Raw genomic sequence first — 27,193 nt, 5'->3', positions numbered from 1 at the left:
CTATACCATATGTTAGAGGCATTTCAGAAAAAATAGACAGAACACTACACAAATACAACATCAAAACCACCTTTAAACCCCCGACAAAATTAAGACACGTACTCAATTCTCCCAATGATCCCCCTGCCACAATTAGCCCACCAGGGTTTTACAAAATAGATTGCACGTGTAACATACCATACATAGGGGAAACAGGGCGAACCATCCCAATCAGAAAGGATGAACACAAACGTCACATAAAATACCTCCATTTTGGAAAAACCTCTGACCACGTACTCCAAACATACCACAGAATTGACTGGAAAGGTACAAAGTCCCCACACCGCACCAAAACTTGGTTCAAGCAGAAATTCAAGGAAGCATGTGAAATGCTCAAACATGATCCGAATCTGAATAAAAATGATGGTCTAACAATTCCAAGAATGTGGAGGACCTATCTACAACCTTCATAGCAACCACGAAGAAAAATCTCAATACAAGACCTAGTGAAGTGTTTTTTTTTTTTTCTTGAACATTCAATAGCAACCTGCACTGTACAAATCCAGAAGATAATCATAATATAACAATATAAACTGTATAATTCCAGAAGAATCCTAGTACGTGAGGACTTTAGCAGAGTTTATTGTAGGTTTTTTTTTATTTTTGTTTATTTTATTTTATTTATTTATTTAATTTTTTTTTTTTTTCACTAGAGGGCAGGCTAAGAAAAAAGATTAGTTAACAATGTAGATGTAATTTACTTGTATAGAGTGCAACAGCATGTAACTTGTTCTTATACTTCTGAATGTATCCTTCTGAAGATGACCTCAATACAGGATTCGAAACGTATTATTATTTTATTATTAATCAGTAAAATAATCTTTTCAACATGTGTGTTTTGTGTTCCTAAATTCATAAATATGAATCAGTAAATAATGTTTTCATTTTATTTTTGTATCCTTTTTATTTTTATTTTTTTTAGCAAATAATGATTTTTTTAATAAAAAAAAAGTGCTGATGATGATCATCCATTATATGTGATTCACAGTATAGCTAACTCATGTGAACTAGAAGTAGTATGCTATAGCAAATTTCATTTAAATAGCATTGGTTACAGTGCTTTAGCTAGGGATATTCGTTAGTTTGTTATAACGGTGTTTACTGCAATGTGGGTCAGCCATACATTTTATGATTCTTTATAGCAGTTTAAATCAACTTCTGATTCCATTTATAATTTATTTAAATCAGTATTTTTTTAATAGTACCTCAGAATTTGAAACATCGAAGAGTGAAACACTATGGTTATGAATTCAACTACAGCACTAATAATGTGGATAAAGAAAAGCCTTTGACTGAAAAGATACCTCAAGTTTGCAAGAAACATCTGAAAAAGTTAGTGGAATTAGGCCACCTTACAACATTTCCAGATCAGTTAACTGTTAATCACTATTTATCAGGACAGGGTAAGTTACAATTTTTTTTCTCCTTTTTTCACAATGCTAGTCATATCCCTGCCATTATTATTATTATTATACACAGGGGCAGCTCGTGCATAGGCACTGCAGAACTGCAGCACCCCCAATTTTTCTCGATATCTAAATATATTTATTAATTTATTTATATTTGCTTGTAATATTTAATTTTATCATCAACAATGCTATACAATTCTCTTATTTTGTATAAAAAATAATAAAAATCCATCTTGTAGCACTTAGGAGGGTGATGGACACTAGCAGCACTGTGTTTACCACAGTGTCGTATTGCTATGCGTGCAAGCATATGCACGTCATAGTGAGATGCGAGCTATTAGCGTAATGCGGTACTGTCCGTCGCACAGTTCCACTGTTGTTTATATGCAGTTTGTGCCAGTAGTAGAGTGTTTGTAGTGCTTTTCGTGTTTACTCCGTCTCTTTAAATATTTGGACATTACAATTAAAGGATTTAATTGTAATGTCCAAAAATTGTAAATCCATTCCTTTAATTATAATTAAAGGAATGGATTTTATCTTTAAGTAATTTTGAATTATACCAAACTGTATGATTTTATCAATAATAAACAATATTTTTTCATGAAACAAAACAAGAAGAATATATTTTATTTTTAAGTAATTTTGAATTATACCAAACTGCATAATTTTATTGATAATAAACAATGTTTTTTCATGTTTAGTTTTTTTAAAAAAATTTTTACGATAATTTTGATATTTTATCCAAACACGTATACACTTTAATGGAATATCTCAACAAAATCATCATTTCCGCCATACTATCAAATTCACATTAGAAATTGAAAAAGATGAAAAACTTCCATTCCTAGACATCCTAATAAAGAAACAAACGAATAAGAATATCAACCTCTCTGTGTATAGAAAACTTACGAACTGGACGTTACCTCCATTTCAACTCATCACATCAGATATTCCAGAAACTTAGCATTATCCATATGCTTAAGAAAAGAGCTATATACAGTATACCACAAACCAAGATGACTTACAAGAAGAATTAACTACAATATCCAGAGCGCTATCCTTAAATGGTTATCCTAAAAGACTCATCAACAAGATTTTCTTTTCAGATATACCATAAAGACAACATGATGACACCCAATACATCAGCACTGTAACTATTCCATTTGTTAGCACCCTTTCCAAACAATTGGCTATCCTTCTAAAACCACACAATATTAGAGTAACATTCAAGCCAGTCAATACTATTCGGAAATTTTTAAGATCACCGAAAGACCCTCAATCCGTTCTACAAGTACTCTGGAGTATACAGTATACCTTGTTCCTGTGGTGTTAGTTACATTAGTCAGACCTCTAGAAGCTTCGAAACAAGACAGAAGGAGCACATAGGCTATGTTAAAAACAACAGACAAGATTAATATAATTAACGGCTATATTTTAGCCTGTTTTTGTTTAGGAGTGTCCCTTATATTTAATACATTGGCTAACATAACTCAAAAGGGGTATATATATATATAATTTAGGACATTACGGGCGAGTGTAGAAGGCAATTATGGCAGAATAAAAAATGTTGAAAAATTATGTACATACCTTGATTTTGGATTAAAGATGCCTTCTAAATCCAAGCTCTTGTGGAAGGGGGGGGAAGAGAGGGAAAGAACATGGGGATGTACTTGGGACACGGGAAATAAGTTTGGGAACCTGGGTTACAATTAATAATATATATATAAATATATATATATATTATTTTGTTGTGGGAAGAGGGGGGGGAAGGAAGGGGAAGGGTATCCTTATGTGGAAACTGGGGCAAGGGTTTGCGGGGTGTGGACTGTTTCGGTCATCGTCTGACCATCGTCGGAACTTTGTGGGAATGACTGTAGGGCTATGTCAAGGCTGCAAGATGTATCTGCCAAATTTGGGCATTTGTTGTCGCTAAATGGCCGGAGGCATGGCTTAATTTGTAAGTTTTGGAACGTCCAACATTCGGAAATTAGGTAGGTGGACGTTGATAGAATTACCATCACATTTTATGGCAATAGTTTCGGGTATTCTAAGCATCGTTTCGTTTTCTTGTTTGTCAAAGATTATGGCTTTGTCAATTTGGGGAATGTTTTTTAGTTCAAGGGCATGAGCTGCAATTTCAGTCTTCCCTGTATTTTGTGGTTTGTTTTTCTTTTTGATGTTGCGATGTTTTTTCGTGTTCAGATATTCTGGAATGGGAATATTGCAATCCCTGAAGTGCTCTTGTAGTCTAGTCCATAACGACCTAATTGTAGAGCCCGTGTAGGTGATGTCACAGTCTTTTTGACAAGGAAATTTGTAGACTACGTTGTGGTGTTCAAATAATTCTTTATAAGTGAGAGATTTAGTAGGTTTTAGGAGTTCCTAATTTATGGTATGTGGTGAATACTAGCTTATAGTTTGTGTTTTTGAAAATGTATTTGTATGTGTTTTGGATGTATGGCAATTTGATGACCATGCGTGTCGGGAAGTCTGCTTTTGTTGTATTATTGTTAAGACGGCATTTTGCCGTAAAGTTTGCATAATTTATTAGATGCGTGGAGTAGTTACGATTTTTGAAAACATGTGTTAAATACTTGAGTTCAGTGTTAAGAAAATTGCTGTTGGTGGAGAATTTGTAAACATTGATAAATTGTGATAGGATGACTGATTTTTTAACGGAATATGGGTGGTATGAATTGAAATGGAGGTAGTTTCCGACATGTGTGGGCTTGTGAAATATCTTCGTGGCAATTCTGTTATGGCTTCTGATTAATGTAAGATTTAAGAAATTGATGGATTTGTTCTGTTCTGTTTCCATGGTGAATTGTAGTCTGTTGCTAAAATCGTTGAGGGATGTTTGTAAGGTGGAGATGTGTGAGGGTTTGCCAATGCATAGAATATCGTCTACGTATCTGCCATAGAAGGTGATGCCGGGGGGGGGGGGGGAAGGGTGGAGTAGAAGTGATTCAATGTGCGCCAGGAATAACTCCGCTAATTGTCCACTGATGTTTTGGCCCATTGGGAGACCGAAAATTTGAACATATAAGGAGTTGTTGAATTTAAAGAAGTTGGCGGATATTGTGAGTTTAATCAAACTAATGATGTCATTTGGTGTTAATTTTGTGCGTGTGTGTAGGGTGTGGTCCTCGGAGAGTAGTGTGTGTATGATGTCTAAAGTTTTGGGAACATCCACGTTGGTGTATAATGAAGTTGCATCTAGTGAGGAGAGGATGTCATCCTGGGATGGAGTAGTGTTGCTTAATTTCCAGAATAGGTCATCTGTATTTTTGATCATACAGATAGACGTTGTTAGTAGTGGTTTGATGAGTTTGGCAACAAATTTGGATAAAGGAGCTGTGGTGGTGTTCTTGTAGGAGACTATGGGTCATATCGGATAACCGTCTTTGTGGGTTTTGATGTTCACGAACATATAGGGGGTGCGAGTAGTGCGGGGGGGTTGTGTGTCTCATTGTGGTTTTATCTATTTTGTTTTGACTTTTTAAGGTGTGTAGGGTGCTGTTTATCTGTTTTATGAGGTCGGGGATAGGATCATTGTGGATTATTTGGTAGGTGTGTTGGTCGTTTAAGACGGCCATTATTTTGTTGTGGTAATCCGTTTTATTGATGATGACAACGGTGTCACCTTTGTCAGCTTTTGTGATCATGATATCGGGGTTATTTTTTAAAGATAAAAGGGCACTTTGTAAGTTGGGAGTGATGTTGGGTTTTACTATTATTTTGCTATTTATAATGTTGTTTATCTTTTGGAATATTGTGTCTCTGTTTGGGTCATTTTCAAGTTTCGCTTGGATTTCGATGATGATGTCTTTTTTCGGTACGAATTTAGGGGATATCGCGAAGTTTAGACCATTGTTTAGGATGATGATCTCGTCCGGTGTGAGAACGTGGTGCGATAGGTTTTTGATGGAGTTGTCAAGTGTGGGTCGTGAGGTGAAGGTGTCAGAAAGATAGGGAATAGTATGTGTAATGTATTTTGTGCCTGTTAAGGCATACCATTTTTTTGTGTGTCGAGCTTCAGTTAACATCGCGTAGTCGTTGATGTGTGTTTGGGTGATTTCAGAGAAGCCTGCCCACTCTTTAGGGGACATTAAGGTTTTCAGTCTACGTTTAGTATTGTGGATGTAAGAATAAGCTTGATTTTTCTTTCTGAATCTGTCATGTATAGCCTGCTTGATGAGTGCTCGTGAAGCTCGATAGCAAATTTTTTTGTTCCCGGGAATGGAGCGGTTACCACGTACAGTGGCAAAGTTTGGCGTATGCTTAACAGACAAGATATTTCAGGCCTTTCTTCCCATTTGCCACTACCAACCATCTTATCGAGTGGGATAAGAGTCATATGCCATATATAGAAGAGAACTACCATTCTAGAACCTTCAACAGGAAACCTAAATAAGAATCAAGGTCTAATCCTACCTGATATTTGGAAAACTTTAATTAGATCACTAAACGCTAAAGAAATGAACTTTCATGCCAATTACATTACAACCAATAAATTATGTAACTGCGACACGCGTATTGTCTCACGCACAGTATTAATTTTGTATGAATTTGAACTGTCAGTTAAAACCTAGTCTGTCACCTTCATATCGCTTACCAATTGTATCCCTGAAGATGCCGATAGCAAAAATCGGTGAAATTGGTCGGATAATAAATATTACTCACTTGACTAACATTCCTAAAAAATGAGTTATAGTTTCTAATACAAGTAGTCAAGAAAAAAGTTACACGTATACACTTACTTAGAGTGTGTATGTATATTTCGAAAGTTGCGGCACCCCCACGGTTTCAAGCCACAAGCCGCCACTGATTATATGGGCGCTTCCATCATGAACTCCAAAGACTCATCGTGAGAGACCCAATCTATCATACCTCTCCTTGAACCCATTAACAGACAGAACACTCACAACTGACTCTGGCAACCCATTCCACTCATTCACAACTCTCCAAGCAAAAAATATAGGCCTCACACCCCCTTACTTTTATTAACCACACTTTTATTCAACTTCCAGGGATGAACCCTTGTTCTGGTCCCTCTAGCCAAGTTCTGAAACATTTCTCCTGCATCTATCCTATAAAACCCTTTAAGTAACTTAAATGTTTCTATCATATTCACTCTTTTTCTCCTATCAACCAACTTCTGCAATCCACACCCCTTCAATCTATCCTCATAGGGAGCATTCCACAGGCCACTCACCATCAAAAAAGTTAATGGCAGCAGCACCCAGGATTCCCAGGTGGTCACCCTCCCAAGTACAAACTGGGCTCAGATTTTGATTGCTTAACTTCAGACGATTAGACGAGAACTAGTGCTTTCAAACCGATCTGGCCGCTGACTATTATTATAATCACTTTCTTACATGCATCACGGTAGGTTGTACTTCCTTCCTTACCATGTGATGGTACAGTAGCCATGAGTTCCCTTTTTATAGGGGAGGGATACAGCCCCATCTAGTTTCCCCCAAATTTTATCCAGGTGCTGAAATCGGCACAGGCTGACGAATCAGGCCTATGGCTGGGTCAGTATTCCTGGCTGTATTTCGTGTGTGTTCACGAGACTGGTTTGCCTGTTGTGGGATGAAAAACCCCAGATAAACTGGAGGGAAAAAACCCTACTGTCCATGCCCAAGACCACTAACTTGGCTATGGCTGAGGAAGATTCTTACTCCTCGCATCATTGACAGGAATCGAACTTAGGACACTCCTTGTCCCAGGCATATGGTTGTGAAGCACAAAGCCACTAGGCTAACCGCACGGACAGTAGGTTGTACTGAACGATATGATAGTCTGTTGCATATGAGAATTAATAATTATCTGATAAATAATAAAATAAATAAATAAATAAAATAATAAATAAAACTGCTGATAAATATTATTTATCAGCAGTTCTTTCAATTTGTTTTGTTATTTGTTAGATTAATAATAATAATAATAATAATTATTATTGTTATTATTATTAAGAGAGACCTCCAGGGAGTCAGGGACTTATCGAGGGAGGCCACATACTACATTCACCAGCTATCATACTTATTCTTGAATTCATTCACACTGCTTGCACTGACAACATCCAGTGGCAATCCATTCCAATCACGTACCACCCTATGAGTGAAAAATTTAGCCCTCACTCCATTCTTAGCGGCATTCATTCTTAGCTTCCAAGGATGTCCTATTGTCCTTTCCCCAAACTTCATAAATTGAAAAATTCCATCAATCGAAATCCTGTATGACCCTTTCAGAAATTTGTCAGTCTCAATCATGTCACCCCCCCTTTTTTTTTCCTGTCTGCTAGAGTCTGCGGTCTACGAATTCTCAATCTGTCTTCATAATCAGTATTCCACAAACCTGATATCATTTTTAATACTTTCCTTTGCACTCTCTCTCTCTCTCTCTCTTTCTCTCCCAACAGAAGCCAGTAGACCAGACCTGTGCACAATAGTCCAAGAGGTCTTATCAAGGCCTTGTAAAGAGGCAAAATGACATCCTTATCTTTATTTGTGAATGTTCTTTTCAGCATTGCAATTATCTTTTGAGTTGTATTTGCAATCTTTGCTAGCTAGTCCCTGAACTCAACTTCCTATCCACTCCAAGATCCCTAGTGTCATCAGTTTCTTCTAACACAATCCCACCAATATAATATGACATTGGATATCTAATCATGCTGAAGTGAATGACTTTACATTTACTGACATTGAACTGACATCCATTTTCCCATGCCCACAGTTCCAGCCTATTCAAATCATTCTGCAAGTACTGCATATCAGCAGCATTCCTGATTACCCCTACTTATCTTTGCATCATCAGCAAATAGCTGTATGTCGCTTGTCAAATCCTTCCCAATTCATTAATGTACAGATTGAATAACAGTGGACCAAGCACTAATCCTTGTGGTACACCACTAGTTACCTTAAACCTTCCAGACTCACATCCCCTGTATACTACTTTTTGATATCTGTCAGTCAGCCATCCTCTTAACCATGCTAATATTCTATAACCCAAACCTATATTCTCCAATTTATGCAACAGTCTACCATACTGTATTCTGTCAAAAGCCTTTGCAAAATCCAAAAGTATCATGGTGCATCCATTCCCATTGTCTATTTCAATGATAACATTGTTATAGAATGTGAGCAAGTTGTTAAAACATGACCTTCCCTTAGTAAACTCTTGTTGCTCATTGCAAAGTAGAGATTCACTGTCAACCCATTTCTGAATGCGAGCTCTAACCAAGTTTTCCAAAATCTTCACGACCACTCCTGAGATACTAATTGGTCGATAGTTGGATACATTGGTCTTTGCACCACCCTTGTGCTATGGAATTGCCATACGTTCCTGCAGATTAAACAGCCTGGGCAAAGGAATGGCCAGTTCAGCTGAACACTCTTTTAGCACACATTCTGATATCCCATCAGTCCCTATTGCTGAATTCTTATTCAATTTGTGCAACTGCTCCAATACCTCATCCTCATACACCTGCGTTTCTTCATCTAGTGAAGAAGTAACAGTGTGCTCAATGTTGCATACACCAGGCTGATAGCTTTTAACAAATTGGGCACTCATTAACTGAACAACCTCTTCTGCATCTGTAACCCTCACACCATCTGCATTTAGAAGAGTTATTCTTTCATGTTCATTCGTTCTTTTACTTGCAACATATCGTTAGAATTCTTTTGGGTTATCTTTAGCATGCAGAGCCAGTTTCTTTTCATACTCAGATTTTGCTTTCCATACCACAGTTGTGACTATTCTAGCCTACTGCTTATAACATTCATAATGGACATCATCCTTATGCACACGGTGTTCCTTCCACATCATTCTTTTCATACGAATCTCTTGCTTTATACTATTACAGATCCATTTGACTCCTACCCTATTTACTCATCGAACTCTCGGGACATATTCCGATATCGCATCATTTAAGTATTGTTTAAATGCTTCCCATGCACTTTTGATATTTTTTCCATTCATCAACCAATCCCATTTCAGTGAACTTAGTACACCTCAGTTGATCATAATTTCCTGCTTTGTAGTTCAGCATGTAACCTTTTCTGAATGGAACATTCATAAACTTAGTCACTTCCCAAGTGAGTACTACATGATCACTGTCACCCTACTACTCAGACTGGTTTCGACCTTTATTGAGGTACAGTTAAGGTGTGTGTGGGGGGGGGAGGAACCCCCCTTTCCAAAAACTCTGAGTGATCTATAGTATCATTTCTAAACTTATCAAATCAAACTTTTATTGGTGGCACTACTCAGTGACAGGCAAAACCTACCTCTAAGCATAACCACTCTGTTTCCTGGAATCAGGCCCGAAGATGAACAGACACAGAAGAGATACCAAAGTTGAATTAATTTAGAAGTCATATATTTTCCATATATAATTCCCATATATAATATATATATTTCCCATATAAAACTAGCTCTAATCTGGATTAGAGCTAGTTTTATATGGGAAATATATTTTAGAGAGTTTTTTCACTTGGTTATAAATTAAATTACACTTGCCAAGAAAACATTCTTGTTGAATCCTTTAAGATTCATTAATAAATTTAGTTTAATCCTTTATCCACGTGTGAGCAAACAAAGTTTGCACCTGAAAGTATCTTCAGGACTGGGGTAAGGTAGTACAACACCAGGCACCTTGTTGCAAAGGTGGAGCAAGCTTACATCACTCCTATCTCAGTATCTCCCATAATGCAAAACACATCTCCTTGTGGATATGTAATGTTATGTATTAAGCAAAGGGCAACTACCCAGACTAGTTTCAACCTTTATTGAGGTCTCTTCAGTGGGAGCCAAGCCCAGATGTGGAGATACCAGGCAGAAGCAATAGCAAGGTCATCTCTACCTATAGGAGTTGCCAAAAGGTGTGCCACCTTTTTTATTAAATTACTCTGGATTTAGAGAAAGATGTTGAAAGTTTATTCCTATAGGTAGAGATGACCTGCTAATGCTTCAGCCTGATATCCCCACTTGGGCCTGGCTCCCACTGAAGAGACCTTAATAAAGGTCGAAACTAGTTTGGGTAGTGGCCCTTCCCTTAATGCATAACATTAGACATATCCGCAAGGAGATGTGTTTTGCATTATAGGAGATACTGAGATAGGAGTGTTGGTAGCTTGCTCCACCTTTGCAACGAGTTGCCTGGTGTTGTACCACCTTAACCCAGTCCTGAAGATACTTTCAGGTGCAAACTTTGTTTGCTCACACTTGGATAAAGGATTAAACTAAATTTATTATACTCTAACCAAGTGAAAAATAAACTTTCAACATGACTAATGCAACACGGTGTGAGAGTGTTGGACCTGGTTATTGGTTCAGAGGATATATGCATAAGTAAGGTGTCCTCATTACCTCCAATTGGTGAAAGTGATCATGTGGTATTGACTTGAGAGGTTGCAAAATTTGTGGATTTTTCTGTTAAGAAGGGGTATATATGGAACTACAGGTTAGCCAATTATAACAAGCTTCAGAGTGAGCTTGCAGTCATCCCATGGCAGAACATATTGCAGGAGAAAGATGTTAGCAGTGCATGAGATAAAATCAGCAGGTATCTGAGGAAAGCAATATCAGATTGTGTCCCCATGGTCAGGAAGTCAAACAAGGCAGGCGTTAGATGGATGAGCAATAGTATCAAGCTTGATCTGCAAAAAAAGAAAATGTTATGGAGAATTTACAAGGCGATCAGTACACCCATGAACAGTACAAGGCTGAAGCTAGAAAGGTTACCAGCATAGTTAGAAAAGCTAAATCAGATTATGAGAAGACCTTAGCCAAAGAGATCAAGGGTAATCCCAAAGAGTCATGTGGCAAGTAAAAGGAAGAATGACTTCGGAAGGATAACTTTAGTGGGTGCTGATGGTACTGAGGTGACAAAATCAGATGTAATAGTCGAGTTACTGAGTGATCACTTTTCAAAAGTCTATCACCCAAGTGAGGATATTTCTGTACCTGTAGCAATAACTAATGTGAGAATTGAAGCTAAGAAATCAGAGGTATTTAATATATTGCAAAATTTAAATGCAAACACTGCTGTAGGTTTAGATGGAATATCAGCTCAGGTGTTGCGTGAATGTGCAAAGGAATTGTCAACCCCTCTTACTTGGATATTTAATTTAAGTTTGAACTCTGGTATGGTCCCTAGGGAGTGGAAATTAGGCAAAGTGGTTCCTTTGCATAAGGGTGGCTCTAAAACTGTGGTAGTTAATTACAGGCCAATAACCATCTCAGGAGTAGTGGTAAAATTATTGGAAAAGTTGGTTAAAGACAAAATTCAAGAATGGGTGGATCAGGATATGATACTCTATAGAGGCCAACATGGTTTTGTTAAAGGTAGATCCTGCCTTAGCAATCTATTAACTTTTCATAATACAATGACATCTGAATTAGACAAAGGAACTGGCTACACAGTGGTACCTCTGGATTTTGCTAAGGCTTTTGACAGGATACCCCCATGGAACACTGTTATGCAAATTGGAGCAGATGGGAATGGATACTAAATTGGTGATATAGATAGGAGAATGGCTCAGGGAGAGATACCAGAAGGTTGTCTATGGAGGAGAAGAGTCCAGGATGAGGCAGGTGACCAGTTGTGTGCCTCAGGGCTCTGTGCTTGGGCCATTGTTGTTTAATTTGTATATAAATGATATAGGAAATGGTTTAAAGGGAGATATTCAGTTGTTTGCTGATGATGCAAAGTTGGGTAGCGCAATAAAAAATCAAGCTGATGTTGAAAGTTGCAGGATGATTAAAACAAGCTGGTAGAATGGACAAAAGGTAATGGATGTCAGTTCAATGTAGAAAAGTGTAAAGTCATGCATTTTGGGATTAAAAGATTATCAGCTGTGTAATACATTGATGGAACAGTACTCCAAGAGACTGATGAGGCTAGGGACTTAGGGGTGTTGGTAGATAGGGAGATGAAGTTCAGGGGGCACATTGCTAAGGTGTCCAAGATTGCACATTGGATTACTTGGTTGTTGAGGAACACACTGACATCCAGAGATAAAGAGGTTATTATTCCCCTTTATAAAGCATTGATACTTCCACATTTGGATTACTGTGCTCAGGTCTGGTCACCTGGGTTCCTTGGCAATGAAGAGGGTTCAGAGAAGAGTGACTAAGTTGGTGAGTGATGTAAAAAATGCTCCCTACATTGACAGATTGAGAGCTTGTGGATTGCAGAGGTTGGTTGATAGGCAGAGAAGAGGGGATATGATAGAAACATTTAAATTACTGAAAGGTTTTTATAGGATTGATGCAGGGGAAATGTTTCAGCTGTGTGATAGTGATGGAAGAACAAGAGGTCATCCCTGGAAATTAAAGAGTGTGGTTAACAAGGGTGTCAGAACAAGGTTTTTTGCCTGGAGGGTGGTGAATGAATGGAATTCATTGCCTGACTTAGTTGTGAGCTCTTCGTCTGTAAATGAATTCAAGAAGAGATATGACAGATATTGTTTTGCTAGTTTGGGTCTCCCATGATGAGTCTACTGACTCCATGGAGATACCCATAATAATAATAATAATAATGACTAAAGACACAGATCATTCAAAATATGGCAAATGATGACTTTGCCACATTTGAGTAAACTGCTCATAAAGCATTTAAAGGGAAACTTGGAAACTTCTCAAAACAGGGATCTGCCATGGGTCCAATCTGAGGTAACAACAGAATGTGATGAAATGAAAACTGCATAAGGCCTGCATCCTAGAAAATTTTTGATATCTTATAGAGTCCATGCTCCTGATAAGTTAAGCATATTATCAAGAACTAACAAGAATGCTAAAGACTAGCCACACGGGGTGTGTGTGTGTGTGTGTGTACATATATAAGTTTAGGTGATAGATAAATTTTATTGCTTTTAGTGGGTGGTCCTATGTGAGACCACCATGCAGCTTACTGGAACCCTGAAGTCGTTCCAGATATCTCCACTTGGGCCTGGCTCCCACTGAAGAGACCTCAGTAAAGGTCGAAACTAGTCTGGGTAGTGGCCCTTCCCTTAATGCATAACATTATACATATCTGCAAGGAGATGTGCTTTGCATTATGGAAGATACTGAGACAAGGATTGATGAGAGCTTGATTCACCTTTGCTATGAGTTGCCAAGGGATGTACGACCTTACCTCAATCCTGAAGATATTTTCAGGTGTAAACTTTATTTGCTTACACTTGGATAAAGGATTAAACTAAATTTATTATAGTCTAACCAAGTGAAAAATAATCTTTAAGATTCATTATTGAAAGTGAGATATTCAAATGTATGCAAATGAAGTTTGCATAGTGATGAGATGTGTTTTGCATTATGGGAGATAGGAGTGATGTAAGCTTGCTCCACCTTTGCAATGAGTTGCCTGGTGTTGTACTACCTTACCCCAGTCCTGAAGATGCTTTCAGGTGCAAACTTTGTTTGCTCACAGTTGGATGAAGGATTAAACTAAATTTATTATAGTCTAACCAAGTGAAAAATAATCTTTAAGATTCATTATTGAAAGTGAGATATTCAAATGTATGCAAATGAAGTTTGCATGTGAAGTAATCATATTTAAGCTACTTATATATAGAGGCTAATCATAGGAAGCTAATAGAGTAAATTAGTGGCCTTCCAATAATTCATGGCATTATACACACCAAAAGGATGTGTACTTTGCATTGTGGGAAAGTAAGGTAATTAATTCACATTAATTAGCCATTAGTCTTTATATACAAGTAGCATAGTCATGAAGATACTACATGTGCCATCTTCCTTTGCTTACTTATACTTCAATAAAGGATTATAAAAAGAATATAATTTCATCTGTATTTGCATTTGAATGGTTTTGGAGGTTAGATGTTTGGAAAGAGTGTTGATTAGTTAGAGGTTGGAGGTGCAAAAGCACGAAAATTCAGCCCCCCCCCCTCATTAATATGGCAGTGGGACTGGATGGCATATCAGCCTGCATACTATGTGAAATGTGCATGAGAATTGGCATTGCCTCTGATGAAGTTGTTCAGTCTAAGTCTTAACTTTGGCAAGGTTTCAAGGAAGTGGAAAGAGGGTAAGATAGTTCCATTACATAAAGGTAGCTCCAAGACAGAAGTAGCAAATTACAAACCAATTAATATCTCAGGAGCAGTGGTTAAGGTATTGGAAATGTTGGGTAAAATCCAAACAGTGGGTGGATAAGAATATGACACTCTATGGTGTTCAGTCACCATAGAGTGTCATATTTTACAAAGCCATTTTACATGGCTTTGTAAAAGATAGGTCTTGCCTTTGTAATTTACTCACAATTTATAATAGTGACTGCAGAATTAGATAAGGGAAATGGTGCTACACTGTGATATTGCTGGACTTTATGAAGGCATTTAGAAGAATACTGCATGTAAAACTGTTACAAAAGTTGGAGCAAATGGGAATGGATATGAAATTTGTAGGCCCACCATTAGTATGGTGTGGTTGACAGACAGACACTAGACAGTAGTATATTGTGAAGTGGAATCTAGGAGAATGAGGGTGACTAGTGGAGTGCCTCATCATTCTGTACTAGGGCCATTACTCTTTAATTTCTATATTAATGATGCAAGGAAAGATTTAGATAGGATATTCAGTTGTTTGCTGATGATGCAAAGTGGAGAGCCAAATAATTGATAAAGGTGATGTAGATGTCCTGCAGAGGATGATTTAAATAAATTGGCGTTATGGGTATAGGATAATGATTGTGAATTAAATTGACGAGGCTATGGGCTTCACTGTAATAGTGCACAGAATTGAAGTTCAGAGGGCATGTTGCAAAAGTTGGTAAGATAGCTCAAAAGATTACTTGGATGTTCAAAAAAGTAAAGATAAGGAGGTTATTATCTCTCTTTATAAGGCTATGATTCAGCTGCATCTTGACTACTGTGTATACAGATTTGGTCAGCTGGGTTTTTTGGGGAATCAGGAGGTAGTGGAGAAGATTCAGAGAGACCAAGCTTATCAGGTCTGTGTAATGTTTCCTATGAGAATAGGTTGAAGTTATGTGGATTGCAAAGTTTAGTTGATAGGTAGAAAAGACAGGACACGATAGCAACTTATAAGTTATTAAAGGGGTTCTATAAGATGGACACAAAGAAAATTTTTCATTATATGACAGATAGAGAGAGAGAACTAGGGGTTACCGCTGAAAGTTATATAAGAGTATGGTTAGTAAGGATTTGTGTGGACTAGATTTTTGCATGGAGAGTGGCGAGTGAGTGGAATGGATTGCCAGAATTAGTTGAATGCTCTGACAGTGAAAGAGAGGTATGATAGGTTTTGTGTGTATAAAAGTTGGGTGTCCAGAATCCATGGAGAAACCAATAATAATAATTTTAGGCTTTTTCGGTGACCTTCAGAACATTTTGTCAGTCTCCTAATGTTTATCTTTGCTATTCTTGCATGTCAGTGTATTTTAAAAAGCTTTATTTTTATATATTGTTATATCAATGACACCATAGCAGAATAGTGGTAGAGAACATGCCATTCCCCAGAGATATGAAGGATTTTGTGAGGTCAGTGTGTGTGTGTGTGTGCGCACGCGCACGTGCCATATATTCATTATTGAAAGTGAGATATTTGTGGTGATAAGTGAAAATGGTGAAAAAGTTTTGGAAGTATTACAAAATTGAGGATGCTTTGCCAAAAGTGAGATGTAGTGAATGTGTTTGAGATAAAAAAACAAAACAAAACATGGGGAATATATCAGTGTCATAGAGAACAAAAAAGAATTTAGGAGGGAGTGATCAAAGGACAACTGATGAAAGTGTGACCCAGGAGAAACACAGTGTGAAAGAAGTGAAGTACGATGAATATACTAATGTCACTGTAATGGGAGAAATAGTGCCCTTATGCAGAGTCTTTCACAGAGCAGTATGTGAGCTAGAGCTATTGGAAAAGTCCTGACAAGTGCTGCAGGGGAAAAGTAAGAAAAGAAAGGTGAGAGGGAAGAATAAGGGGAGTATTAGTAAAAAAAAGAAAAGGAGAGTAAGGTAACAAACAGTATTGTATGTTGATGATTATGGATATGCCTCATGATTGCTTGGCAGTCATACTTTCCTGAATGCAGAAATTAATGATATTAGCAATATTATTAGAAAGCAAGTAAAGAAAGCACAAGACTTAATAATTTTAATAGATTTAAAAGGTGTGATGAGAAATAATATGCTTCATGAAGGTCTCTGTCTAGTCAAATTCAATCATCGTGATGCTGGTAATTTTTTTTATTATTACACTTTTTTTTGTATTGTTTTGCAATTGAGGTTAGCATATGCAGTAGTAAATAATCCCATTGGATAGATTATACCTTTTAATATTAAATATGTAGATCACTTATATATCTAGTTCTCTTGTTTTTTTAGAAATACACTAGTGTCCAAAAGCTAAGGACAAACTACTTTTTACCTGTACATGAAAATAACTACAGCCAAATGTGGACATAAATTTAATGCAACCATACTAATAAATTATATTACACAAAAAATGTGTTATAAATTTCATACAAATTAAATTGCAATACGTTTTTGGCAAAAGTTACAAATTTCCTAAGGATGTAGTTAAGGAATTAATGTTTAATGCTTACAGAAAACTATACAGAGAGACATTTCAGTATGAAATAAGTCCACCTCGAACTGCAATGCAACTCTCACGATGTTGTATCATGCTTAGCACCAAGTAATTCAGGAGTTCTTGAGGCAAACTGGCCCACTCCTCTTTCAGAGCAAGGATAAGGCCTTTTTTGTTTTCTGAAGGGGAATTTTGTATCTCCCTATTGCATTCCAAACTTATTCTATGGGGTTTGAGATCTGGGAAGAATGCTGGCCACTTGATTCAGTTATTATCCTCGGTCCCCAGAAGTATTTCTACTGCTCATGTACGATGTGGTGTGGCATTGTCATCCATAAAAATGAATTCTTTACCTACAGCATCATGGAACAATTGAACATGACAATGAAGACCTTTGTTGCGATATCTTTCACCAGTCATAGTCCCTTTTTCCAGCACTTCTAGCTCAGTGCCATTAAGCTTAATGCCTCCCCACACCATGACCCCAGCACCGCCGTCTCTGTCCCTTTCAAGAACATTCTTGCAATAGTAAGCAGTACCACTTTCACAGGTTATTGTCTAGAATTGGAGGAAAGTGTAAAATGACTCTCATCTGTAAAGAGTACATTAGCCCATTAGTATCTTGTCCAATTTTTATGAATGCAACACCACATGAATTGTTATGAATACAACAAAATTACGTTTTGCTATTATAAGCAAAAATCTGTCTTCGTGCTCATGGTAGAGTGAGGGTGACCACTTAGCAAATATCTGGAATGCATTCCATTGGTTTGAAACTCTGCCCAGAGCCTGGGTGCAGTGTTATGTGAGATTCCAAACTCTCTGGGAATATCAGTAATTCTGTGGCCTTCAAGCTTTCCAGTAATTCTTTCCCATATGAAATCATCTAGATGATGTCTTTGAAATGTTACAAGACATCCAAGTTTGCAACTTTATTCCTTCATCAAAAGAGCTTCCTTCAATGACAATTTGCTTAACCCAGCCTTTTTCCTTTTTTCCTGTTAAGTGTTATCATGTGACCCCTCCTTTGTGCACGATTTGAAAAGTTGAATGTGTACCCGCCTTCTATTTGAAATTGTCAGCTATTCACCATAAGCTGATTTGTCTGAATTTGTGACTGTAATATTCAGAAATAGTGTTCGTCTTTAGGTTTTGTACAATAGTGTGTTTATATATATATATATATATATATATACACAAACAAACACACACACACACTTCTCACAGCATATAATTGTTTTTTTTCAATCATAGGTATTCCCCCACATGTGGATACTCATTCAGCATTTGAAGATGGAATTGTGTCTTTAAGTCTTGGTTCTCAGGTATTGGGATAAAATATTTAGGTTATGGTTATGAATAAGTATGATGATTAATTCACATATCATATATGTAACTCTTATTTACACCCTTTCCATCTTTATCTTTTAGGGGATAGCTTCTTTATCCCCTCTGAACCCATGAGACCAAATCTGCACACAGTAGTCCAGGTTGTACCTTGTAAAAAGGCAAAATGACTTCCTTATCCTTAGAGAAAGTCATTTTGCCTTTTTTACAAGGTAAAGGATCCAAAGAAGAGTTAAAAAGATTTATATTGGGATTATGGAATGTAGATTATGAAGACAGATTGAGAATACGTGGACTACAGACCCTGGATAAACAGAGAAAATAGGAGTGATATGATCAAAGTCTATAAACTTCTGAATGGGGTGTTAGAGGATATCATCTGATTTTTTGTTTTATGGAAGGTGGAGAGAACCCAAGAGCATCCATGGAAGTTAAGTTTATGCATGATTAAGAAAGGGATAAGAGCTAGATTTTTCTTTCACTGAGCAGTTAGCGAGTGGAATCAGTGTTCACACATTGCAAGATCCTTCTGAGTTGTATTTGCAGTTTTTGCTATGTGACCTTATGACTTCAACTTCCTATCTACCATCACTCCAAGATCTCTAGCCTTATCAGTTTCTTGTAGCATAATCCTACCAGTATAATACAATGGTCTTCCCCCTTATCAGCTAGTTCGCTTTCCACAGTTTCAGCTACCCATAGTCAATCCCAGCCCGAAAATATTAAATGGAAAATTCCAGAAATAAACATTTCATTTTATTTTAAATTGTGCACCGTTCTAAGTAGCATCATGAAATCTAGCACTGTCCTGCCTAGGACGTGAATCATCCATTTTTTCAGCATATCCACTCTGTACTGTACTGTACTGTACTCTAAAGCGCAAGAGTAGTGATGCTGGCAATTCAGATATGCTAAAGAGAAGCGTAAAGTGCTCCTTTAAGCACTTTACGGCTTTATAAGGAAAGAAAAAAATCATATGCTGAGGTTGCTTAGATTTCATTCACATAACTTTTATTACAGTATATTGTTATAATTGTTTTATTTTATTATTAGTTATTGTTCTTAATCTCATACCATGTCTAATTTATAAATTAAACTTTATCATAGGTATGTATGTATAAGTTAAAACATAGTATATATATAGGGTTCGTAAATGCCTGAAACTATCCCTGGTTCCAGGCATTTACTGGGGGTCTTGGAACATATCCCCTGCAGATAAGGGGGGGGGACTACTGTATGCCAAAATGTATAACTTTATGCCTACTGACATTGAATTGATAGTTATTATCATTTGCCCACATTTCTAGCCTATTCAAATTATTCTGTAAGTTCTTGATATCAGTAGCATTCCCTTGCCTATATTTGCTTCAGCAAAGAATTGAACTTCTTCTGTCAGATCCTTTCCAATATCATTAATATATAAAGTGAACAACAATGTTCCAAGGACTGACCCCTAGTAACTTCCATTGGTAACCTCAAATCCAGCAGATCCACACTCACCGTATACCACTTGCTGATACCTGGCTATCAACTGTTCATTATTCAAGACAAGAGTTCCAGTCCCATATTTTCCAGTTTATTCAACAGTCTCTCATGTGGTACTCTACCAGATGTCTTAGGAAAGTGGAATAGTATCATAGTGTATCCAATCCTTTATCACACTCAGCCATAACATTGATATAAAATATGAGCAAATTGCTAAAACATGCCTTCCATTTCTGTATTCAAGTTCTTACAAACTTCTCTAAAATCTTTACAACCACTCCAGAGATATTTATAGGTCAGCAGTGAGACATACTGGTTTTTTCACCATCCTTGTACAACAGAGCTGCCATAAATTCTTTCGATTCCTGGTAGTTTTCCTGAACTGAAACTCAAGTTTTACAGACAGGTTAAGGACCAATTCCTTTAGCCGAATTCTTATCCAGGTCACACAACAGCACTTCAACCTCATTCTTATTCACCTCTATCTCTTCATCCAGTGAAGTGGAAGTGCTGCGTACCATAGTTGATAGCTCTTAGCAAAGTGAGCATTCGTTAATTGAACAATTTCATTTAGCTTCTGACACAGGAGTACCATCTGCATTCAGTAAAGGTATTCTTCCATATTCATTCTGTCTTTTACTTGCAGCATAAAGATAAAATTCCTTTGGATTGTCTTTAGCCTGCACATTTTCTGTTCTTTTCATACTCCTTATTAGCTTTCTGCATTAACTTTTGTGTCCTGTGCTTTATATATTTCATAACTCATCTCACACATACAGTAACAAACAAAGTGATCCAAACAAGCCGAATTTTCGTCATGTTTTTGGTTTTAGTTTGGTTTTTGTTTCAGTTCACAATAATTTTGGTTTTGGTTTATTATTTTTGGTTTTGGTTTTATTTCACTATTTTGGTTAAGTGCTGCATGTTTTAACTGTCTCTACGATGTTTATTAATGGTGTTGTGCATTTTTAATAGTGTAAACAAGTTGACATTTGTAGTCTTTTATTCATTTTGTGTAGCTATAAAATGTATACATCTCCAAGGAAGCATTCAAAAATTTGTACTCTTTCTCGGCACACACACACACATATCCATGACTCAAAGACAAATTGCCAATGAATGTGGTGTTGGTTTGGGTACAGTTAATGCGAATTTAAAGAGGCTTTAGGGAGACACGTTTTCTCCTGACAGAAAAGGAAAACTACACTTACTCAAAATTGTTTACTAGTTTTAGGAAAAGCAAAATGAATCTAAGATTGTTTGTTGTAGGCTTAAATAGAGACTTGGCAGCTAGTGGGATTCATGTTTCTGACATGACAGTCTGTTGAAGATTGTTGGAAGCAGACTGGACTGCCTACAGATCAAAAGAGAAACAACTGTTGACAATGGCTACGCAGAAAAAGAGGCTCCAGTGGGCAAAAGTGTACAAAGATTCTTATCATGAGATTTCTCTTCTGTCCAGTCATTGCTTGAATAATTTAAGTTGAGAGGAGAAAGGTCATATTCTCATGAGAGCAATTTCTTTGTCCAAGGAACACGAGTACCCTATGTTTGCAAATCAGTGTCTGAGAAAACTTCTCCTGTCCACCTTCAACAAGCTCCTAAACACCTAGCTGAAAAGATGTCTGGGGTTGTTTTTCACATGATGGTTCAGGATCACTTGTGCCTGTTGATGATATGATGAAAAGTAACCAATTCACAAAAATATTGGGGAAAAAAGAGTGGTCAGACAGAACCAGAAAGACAAAGAACTCATGTTTCAAGAGGATCTTACTCTTTGCCACACTTCCAAAAAAGTGAAAGAGTTCCTCAAAAATCACAACATCCAATTGCTTCAGTGGCCAGGTAATTTAAAAGTATGGTTTCGAGATGCAGAATTAAGAAAAATGTGTTCTCTGTTGGTAATAGAGTCCAACAATAGAGTCCATGCCTAAGAAAATTAATGAACTTATTAGGAACAGAGGAGCACATATAAATTATTAGGTAAAGTTAGAGTTTAATTTTTGTACTTATGTTCTTGTGAAATTAAAATTTTTCTTTAAAATGTGAGTGTTTGGAATTTGCTTACTACTGAAATTTCATGATATTCCTTTCACATATCTTCTTCTGGATCTATCTCTTGCTTAATAAAGTTTCCCATCCATTTTACTCCCACCCTATTTGTCCTTTGAACTCTAGGAACACATTTAGATACCGCCTCATTTATACTCCTTTTCAAAGCTTCCTATTGTTGACATCTTTTCCATTCAGTAACTGATACCATGAGACCAAAGATAATATTCTCATGAGTTGGTGAGAATTTCCAGCTTTGTAGTTCAGCATGTAACCTGTTCTAATACTGTATACTTAACTGTGAAAACCCCCTTCTGATACTATGATCAAATGTAACACTCTGTGACCTTGATTTCCTTCTTTCATGTACTGCTTGAGGACATAATTTTGCAACAGCTCAGTCAAATCTTCATTCTTGTCATGAGATTTCTCTTCTGTCCAATCATTGCTTGAATAATTTAAGTCACCTGTAACAATAGCCCATGTAGTTAACCATCAGGGTGTTTGGTTTCATCATCTCCAGCAGCTGAGTTGCAAAGTCCTGAAACTCAATACTACATTGCACATTATTACTATTATGGTTTTCACTTGTTTATATTCTGTTGGATTCAAATCATCAGATATCATTAGTAATACTCTCATATCTGTTGTGTCATTCGTATAAATATGAATACTATGCCCTTTGCACTTGATCTCAATTAGAACATTTGATTCTGATAGCCAGGTTTCACTAATCCCAACAATCTTACAGCACACTGTATTCACCAAGGCAACAAACTCAACCCCAATTTTCATGATACTCCTGGAATTTGCGTATAGACATAATAAATTACCACCTGGCTTTTTCATATGCCTAAATCTACAGTCTGCTTGGCTCATTTGGACAATTTTCTTTTTTCCCCTCCCTTTGCCAGATAAACATGAGGTCTGAACTGAAAGCATAATTTTCACTTCTTTGCTAGATTTCATAGCCATGTTCATTGACATTCATATCATTATCAAAAGTGTATACTATGAGTGAACTTACTCACACTCATTCTTACCATTCTTTTATGATGATCTAATTTCCCTGGTTCCCTGCATTTGGTCTTGACCCAGTAAATAATTTTCTCCATCTCCTGATGCCAAATCCATTCAGGTGCAGGCCATTCCACTTATACAAGTCTTTTCTGCCATGAAACTCACATCCATTTCCTCTGCACAACCTGTACATTGAATCATTTGATATCGTAGCCCTCCTTAACTCTGTACAGTCATATCTCAGTAGCAAAGCTACCAGCAAGAACTGCTCATCTCCCAAGTTAAAGAATCCACTGAGGGGACCCTGATGAAGACCACATCAGTAGAAGCTATATCATAGACATATGTCTAATGGAATGCAGTGATCGAGACCATTTTAGTGATCCAATGTCCAGGAAAGCTGTTTAAGTATGAGCTTTCTACAAAAACTAGAGCAATCCTCCTCAGATCGCCCTATAATAAGTGACTTGGAGGATCATTTAGCTCATTAATTCTCATGTATCAGTATTTAAAAGGTGTGCCACTTTATAAAAGTGGCACACCTTTTAACTACTGATACATGAGAAATATATGACTTCTGCATTAATTCAACCTCAGTAGCAAGGTAAAAGAGGGTAAAAGGAAGATGAGATGAAGAAATCATGTTCTCATTTTATCCTTTATCCAAGTGTAAGTAAACAAAGTTTGTGGGTGAAGTATATGGGAAATATATGACTTCTACACTAATTCAACCTTGGTATCTTTTCTGGGCCTAGCTCCCGCTGATGAGACCTCAGTAAAGGTCAAACTGATCTGGGTAGTGATCGTTCTCACAATATAGCATTATGCACATCCCAAAAAAGTGTGCTTTGTATTATAGGATGCTAAGGCAATTGATCAGTCTCTAATGACAAGTAACTTAGTCATGAAGATACTTCATGTGCAAACTTTGTTTGCTCATACTTGGATAAAGGATAAAACAAGAATATAATTTTTTGGCAAATTTAATTTAATTTGCAACAAATTGAAAAAAAACTCTGGAGGTGTCAAATAATAATAATAATAACAATAATATTGGTTGTGGTTAAGAACAGTAGCTGGCAGCAGTCATGCCATATTCTCATAGATTTCAGTTTCTAAATCATTGATAGAATTTATCTCAAAATAACAATAGTGATAAATGGAGACAAATAAAGACCAGCTGCCTACTAGTTCCCAATAATTATTATTAAAAGTGTTCCACCTACTTCCCTTGGAGTATATAAAGACGAGAGAGAGAGAGAGAAAGATAGAATGGTATGAATGGCTTCATTTTATAGTAGTGGTTCCCAAACTGTCATGCATATAACATGCAAAAAAATTGTTCAATATGTTTGGTAATTGCTGCTAATCAGTTGCAATTGCCAAATGAGCAACTGCAATCAGTTGTTCATTTGAAATAATCCTAGTTCAAAGTTGCTTGATAAACAATTCTTTTTTAAGGCTGCACTCCTTATTTGAGAGACTGTGCACTACACTATCAAAACTTTTAGAATATCTACAGCCTTCACTTCCAGCCTGCAAACCTTTCTTCTATAGGGGATCTGAAAAAGTTATCAGCAAAACTCGATCCTGTGTTATTTCTTGCAAAAAAGCATTTGTTTTTCTCCCTTATTGATAATGACCCAATTTCTAGAGATGATTTCTCTTCTTTTCTCTAACTTTAACCAATCTTTACTGACTTCAAAATATTACATGTATTACTTGGCATCCAAGAAATTTATTTTCTCAGGCATTAACATTTGATGACATTAGATTAACATAGATGACAGGTTAGTCAACTGGATTCAGGATTGGCTATATGATAGATATCCAAGAGTTGTGTATGGTGGGGCAATATCAAGGAGGCAGAAGGTTACGAGTGGGGGTCCCACAGGGCTCAGTACCGGGACCTGTATTGTTCTTTATATCAATAGCATTGTTACTGGATTGCAGGGAGATATTCAGTTGTTTGCAGATGATGTGAAGCTAGGAAGGGTTATTAGTAATAGCGCAGATATGGCAGCCCTACAAGAGGATTTGAATAAACTGGACAGATTGGCAAATGAATGGGGGTATCAGTTTAATAATGCAAAATGTAAAGTCTTGAAGTTTGAGATACATCGATGGGAGGCTGCATACTCTTTTTGAGGAGCTGTACTGGAGGAAGAAGGGGAGGTAAGAGATCTTGTGCGAATGATTGATAGAAACCTGAAATTCAGGGAACATATTGCAAAGGTGGTGAAGCTAACCCACAGGATTGCTGCAGTACTGAGAAGGATGCTGACCTGAAGAGATAAAAGAGTTGTCATTCCATTTTATAAAGCCCTGATCAGACCACACTTGGACTATTGTCCTCAAATTTGGTCTCCAGGATTTGAAGGGGATAAATTAACTGTGGAAAGGGTACAGAAGCAGATAACAAAGATGGTTTCAGGACTGTACAATGTTAGTTATGAGGACAGGCTGAGGGAATGTGGACTGCAGAGTTTGGTAGACAGATGAAGGAGAGGTGATATGATTGAGACTTTTAAACTGTTGAGAGGTAGTTCCAGGGTTGACACTGGAGAGTTCTTTCGCTTGGTGGGAAGGGGGGAGGAGCGAAGACAAGGGGGCATCCCTGGAAGTTACGAAAGGAAGCTGTGAACAAGAGGGTGAGGAGTAGTTTCTTTGCATGGAGGGTGGCCGAACCATGGAATGCATTGACAGACTTTGTATTTTCTAGAAAGGGCCTCACACAATGAGTCTTTTTACTCCATGTAGGCCAGAATCATCATCATAATAATAATTACTTTACCTCTCAACAGCTATTAACTATATACAGTGGCGGCAGGTGACAATAGAAACAGGTGGGGCCAGGGGCCAAAAACAACTTAATTTTTTTATATTTATATAGTGGGTTCTATTATTCATTTATAGTCAGGGGCTGCTCATCTATAGGAGCCAATTTTTCTTCTAGACTTAATAAACGAGAAATGTTTTTCCAATAAACTCTCGATTTTGTTCATAGTTAAAATGTATTGTTTATGGACGTAATAAAAATTTAAACTTTCAAATAAATTATAACAAAAAACAACAACAATAATTAAGCACACTAAAAACAATAAAACAGATCAACAATGAAAATAAATAATAAGACAATGAAAGAATCATACACTATTTACGTACAAACGCAGTGATTGGGCCAGACTAAACGGGGCCCCAAAATAAACGTTGTGCCCGGTAAACAAACATGATTGCTAGTGCATGTGCTTCACAATCAAAGAATCGCACGCTATGTACGTATGTGCCAACACAGTGACTGGGCCAGACTAAACTGGCCCCAAGATAAGCGTTGCACCCGGTAAACAAACACGATCGCTAGTGCACGTGCCTCATACATGCCCTGTGTTCTACACGTATAAAATAGGGCCAGCCGTGGCTGGCCCCAGAGACCGTACTAAGTCGCATTATACAATATTGCCACAAAATACTACAGTAATTTTTTTATTAAACAATAAAATGTGTTGGAAATAGATCAAAAAATAATAATTACAAGAAACATATTTTTTAAAATTACAATTATTGAGCTAGTTATACAAATATAGGTGGGGCTCAGGCCCTATGTGCTTTGACCACTGCTATTTAATTTTTACATAAATGATATAGGAAATAATTTACAGAGAGAGATATTTAGTTGTTTGCTGATGATGCAAAGTTGGGTAGGATAATTGTTAGTCAAGTTGATGGCTTAGTGATGTAGAGAGCTTGCAGGATGATTTAAATAGGCTGACACGTATGGACAAAACATACTAGTTGTCAATTTAATGTCAGTTTGGGGATGAAGAAGTGGTGGAAAGGATCAGAGGCGAGTGACTAAGATGTTGAGTGGTTTGTGGAATGCTCCCTATGAAGATAGATTGAGGCTTTGTGGATTGCAAAAGTTGCTTGATAGGCGAAAAAGGGGGATGAGGATATGATATAAATATTTAAGTTAATTAAATGCTTTTATAGGATTGATGGAGAGGAAATGTTTCAACACTTGGCTAGAGGGACACAACAAGGTCATCTCCAAAGTTGGAAAAGTGTGTGGTAAGGGTGTGAGGACCAGATTTTTTGCTTGGAGAGTGGTGAATGAATGGAATAGGTTGCCTAAGTCACTTGTGAGCACTTTTTCTGTTAATGGTTTCAAGGAGAGGTATGATAGATATTGTGTTGATGGTCTCCCATGATGAGTCTTAGGACTCCATGGAGGTGCCCGTTCAATAATAGTAATAATGTTTCCA

General features: G+C 37.0%; 1 protein-coding gene across 1 annotated transcript in view; it reads left to right on the top strand.

The window, feature by feature from the left end:
- The window catches only part of LOC150108066 (tRNA (carboxymethyluridine(34)-5-O)-methyltransferase alkbh8-like), a 249,687-nt gene that overhangs the window by 97,611 nt on the left and 124,883 nt on the right, over nt 1–27,193 (top strand). The window contains exons 4-5 of the mRNA XM_090415571.1: nt 1,242–1,442; nt 18,282–18,352. Coding sequence (XP_090271697.1) covers nt 1,242–1,442; nt 18,282–18,352 — 272 coding nt within the window. The remainder of the gene's footprint in view (nt 1–1,241; nt 1,443–18,281; nt 18,353–27,193) is intronic.

This window comes from Typopeltis vanoorti, chromosome 3 (assembly GCF_054136105.1).
Source record: "Typopeltis vanoorti isolate ZY-2024b chromosome 3, IOZ_Tvanoo_1.0, whole genome shotgun sequence".
Lineage (NCBI taxonomy): Eukaryota > Metazoa > Arthropoda > Arachnida > Uropygi > Thelyphonidae > Typopeltis > Typopeltis vanoorti.
This window is presented reverse-complemented; position numbering and strand designations above follow the sequence as displayed.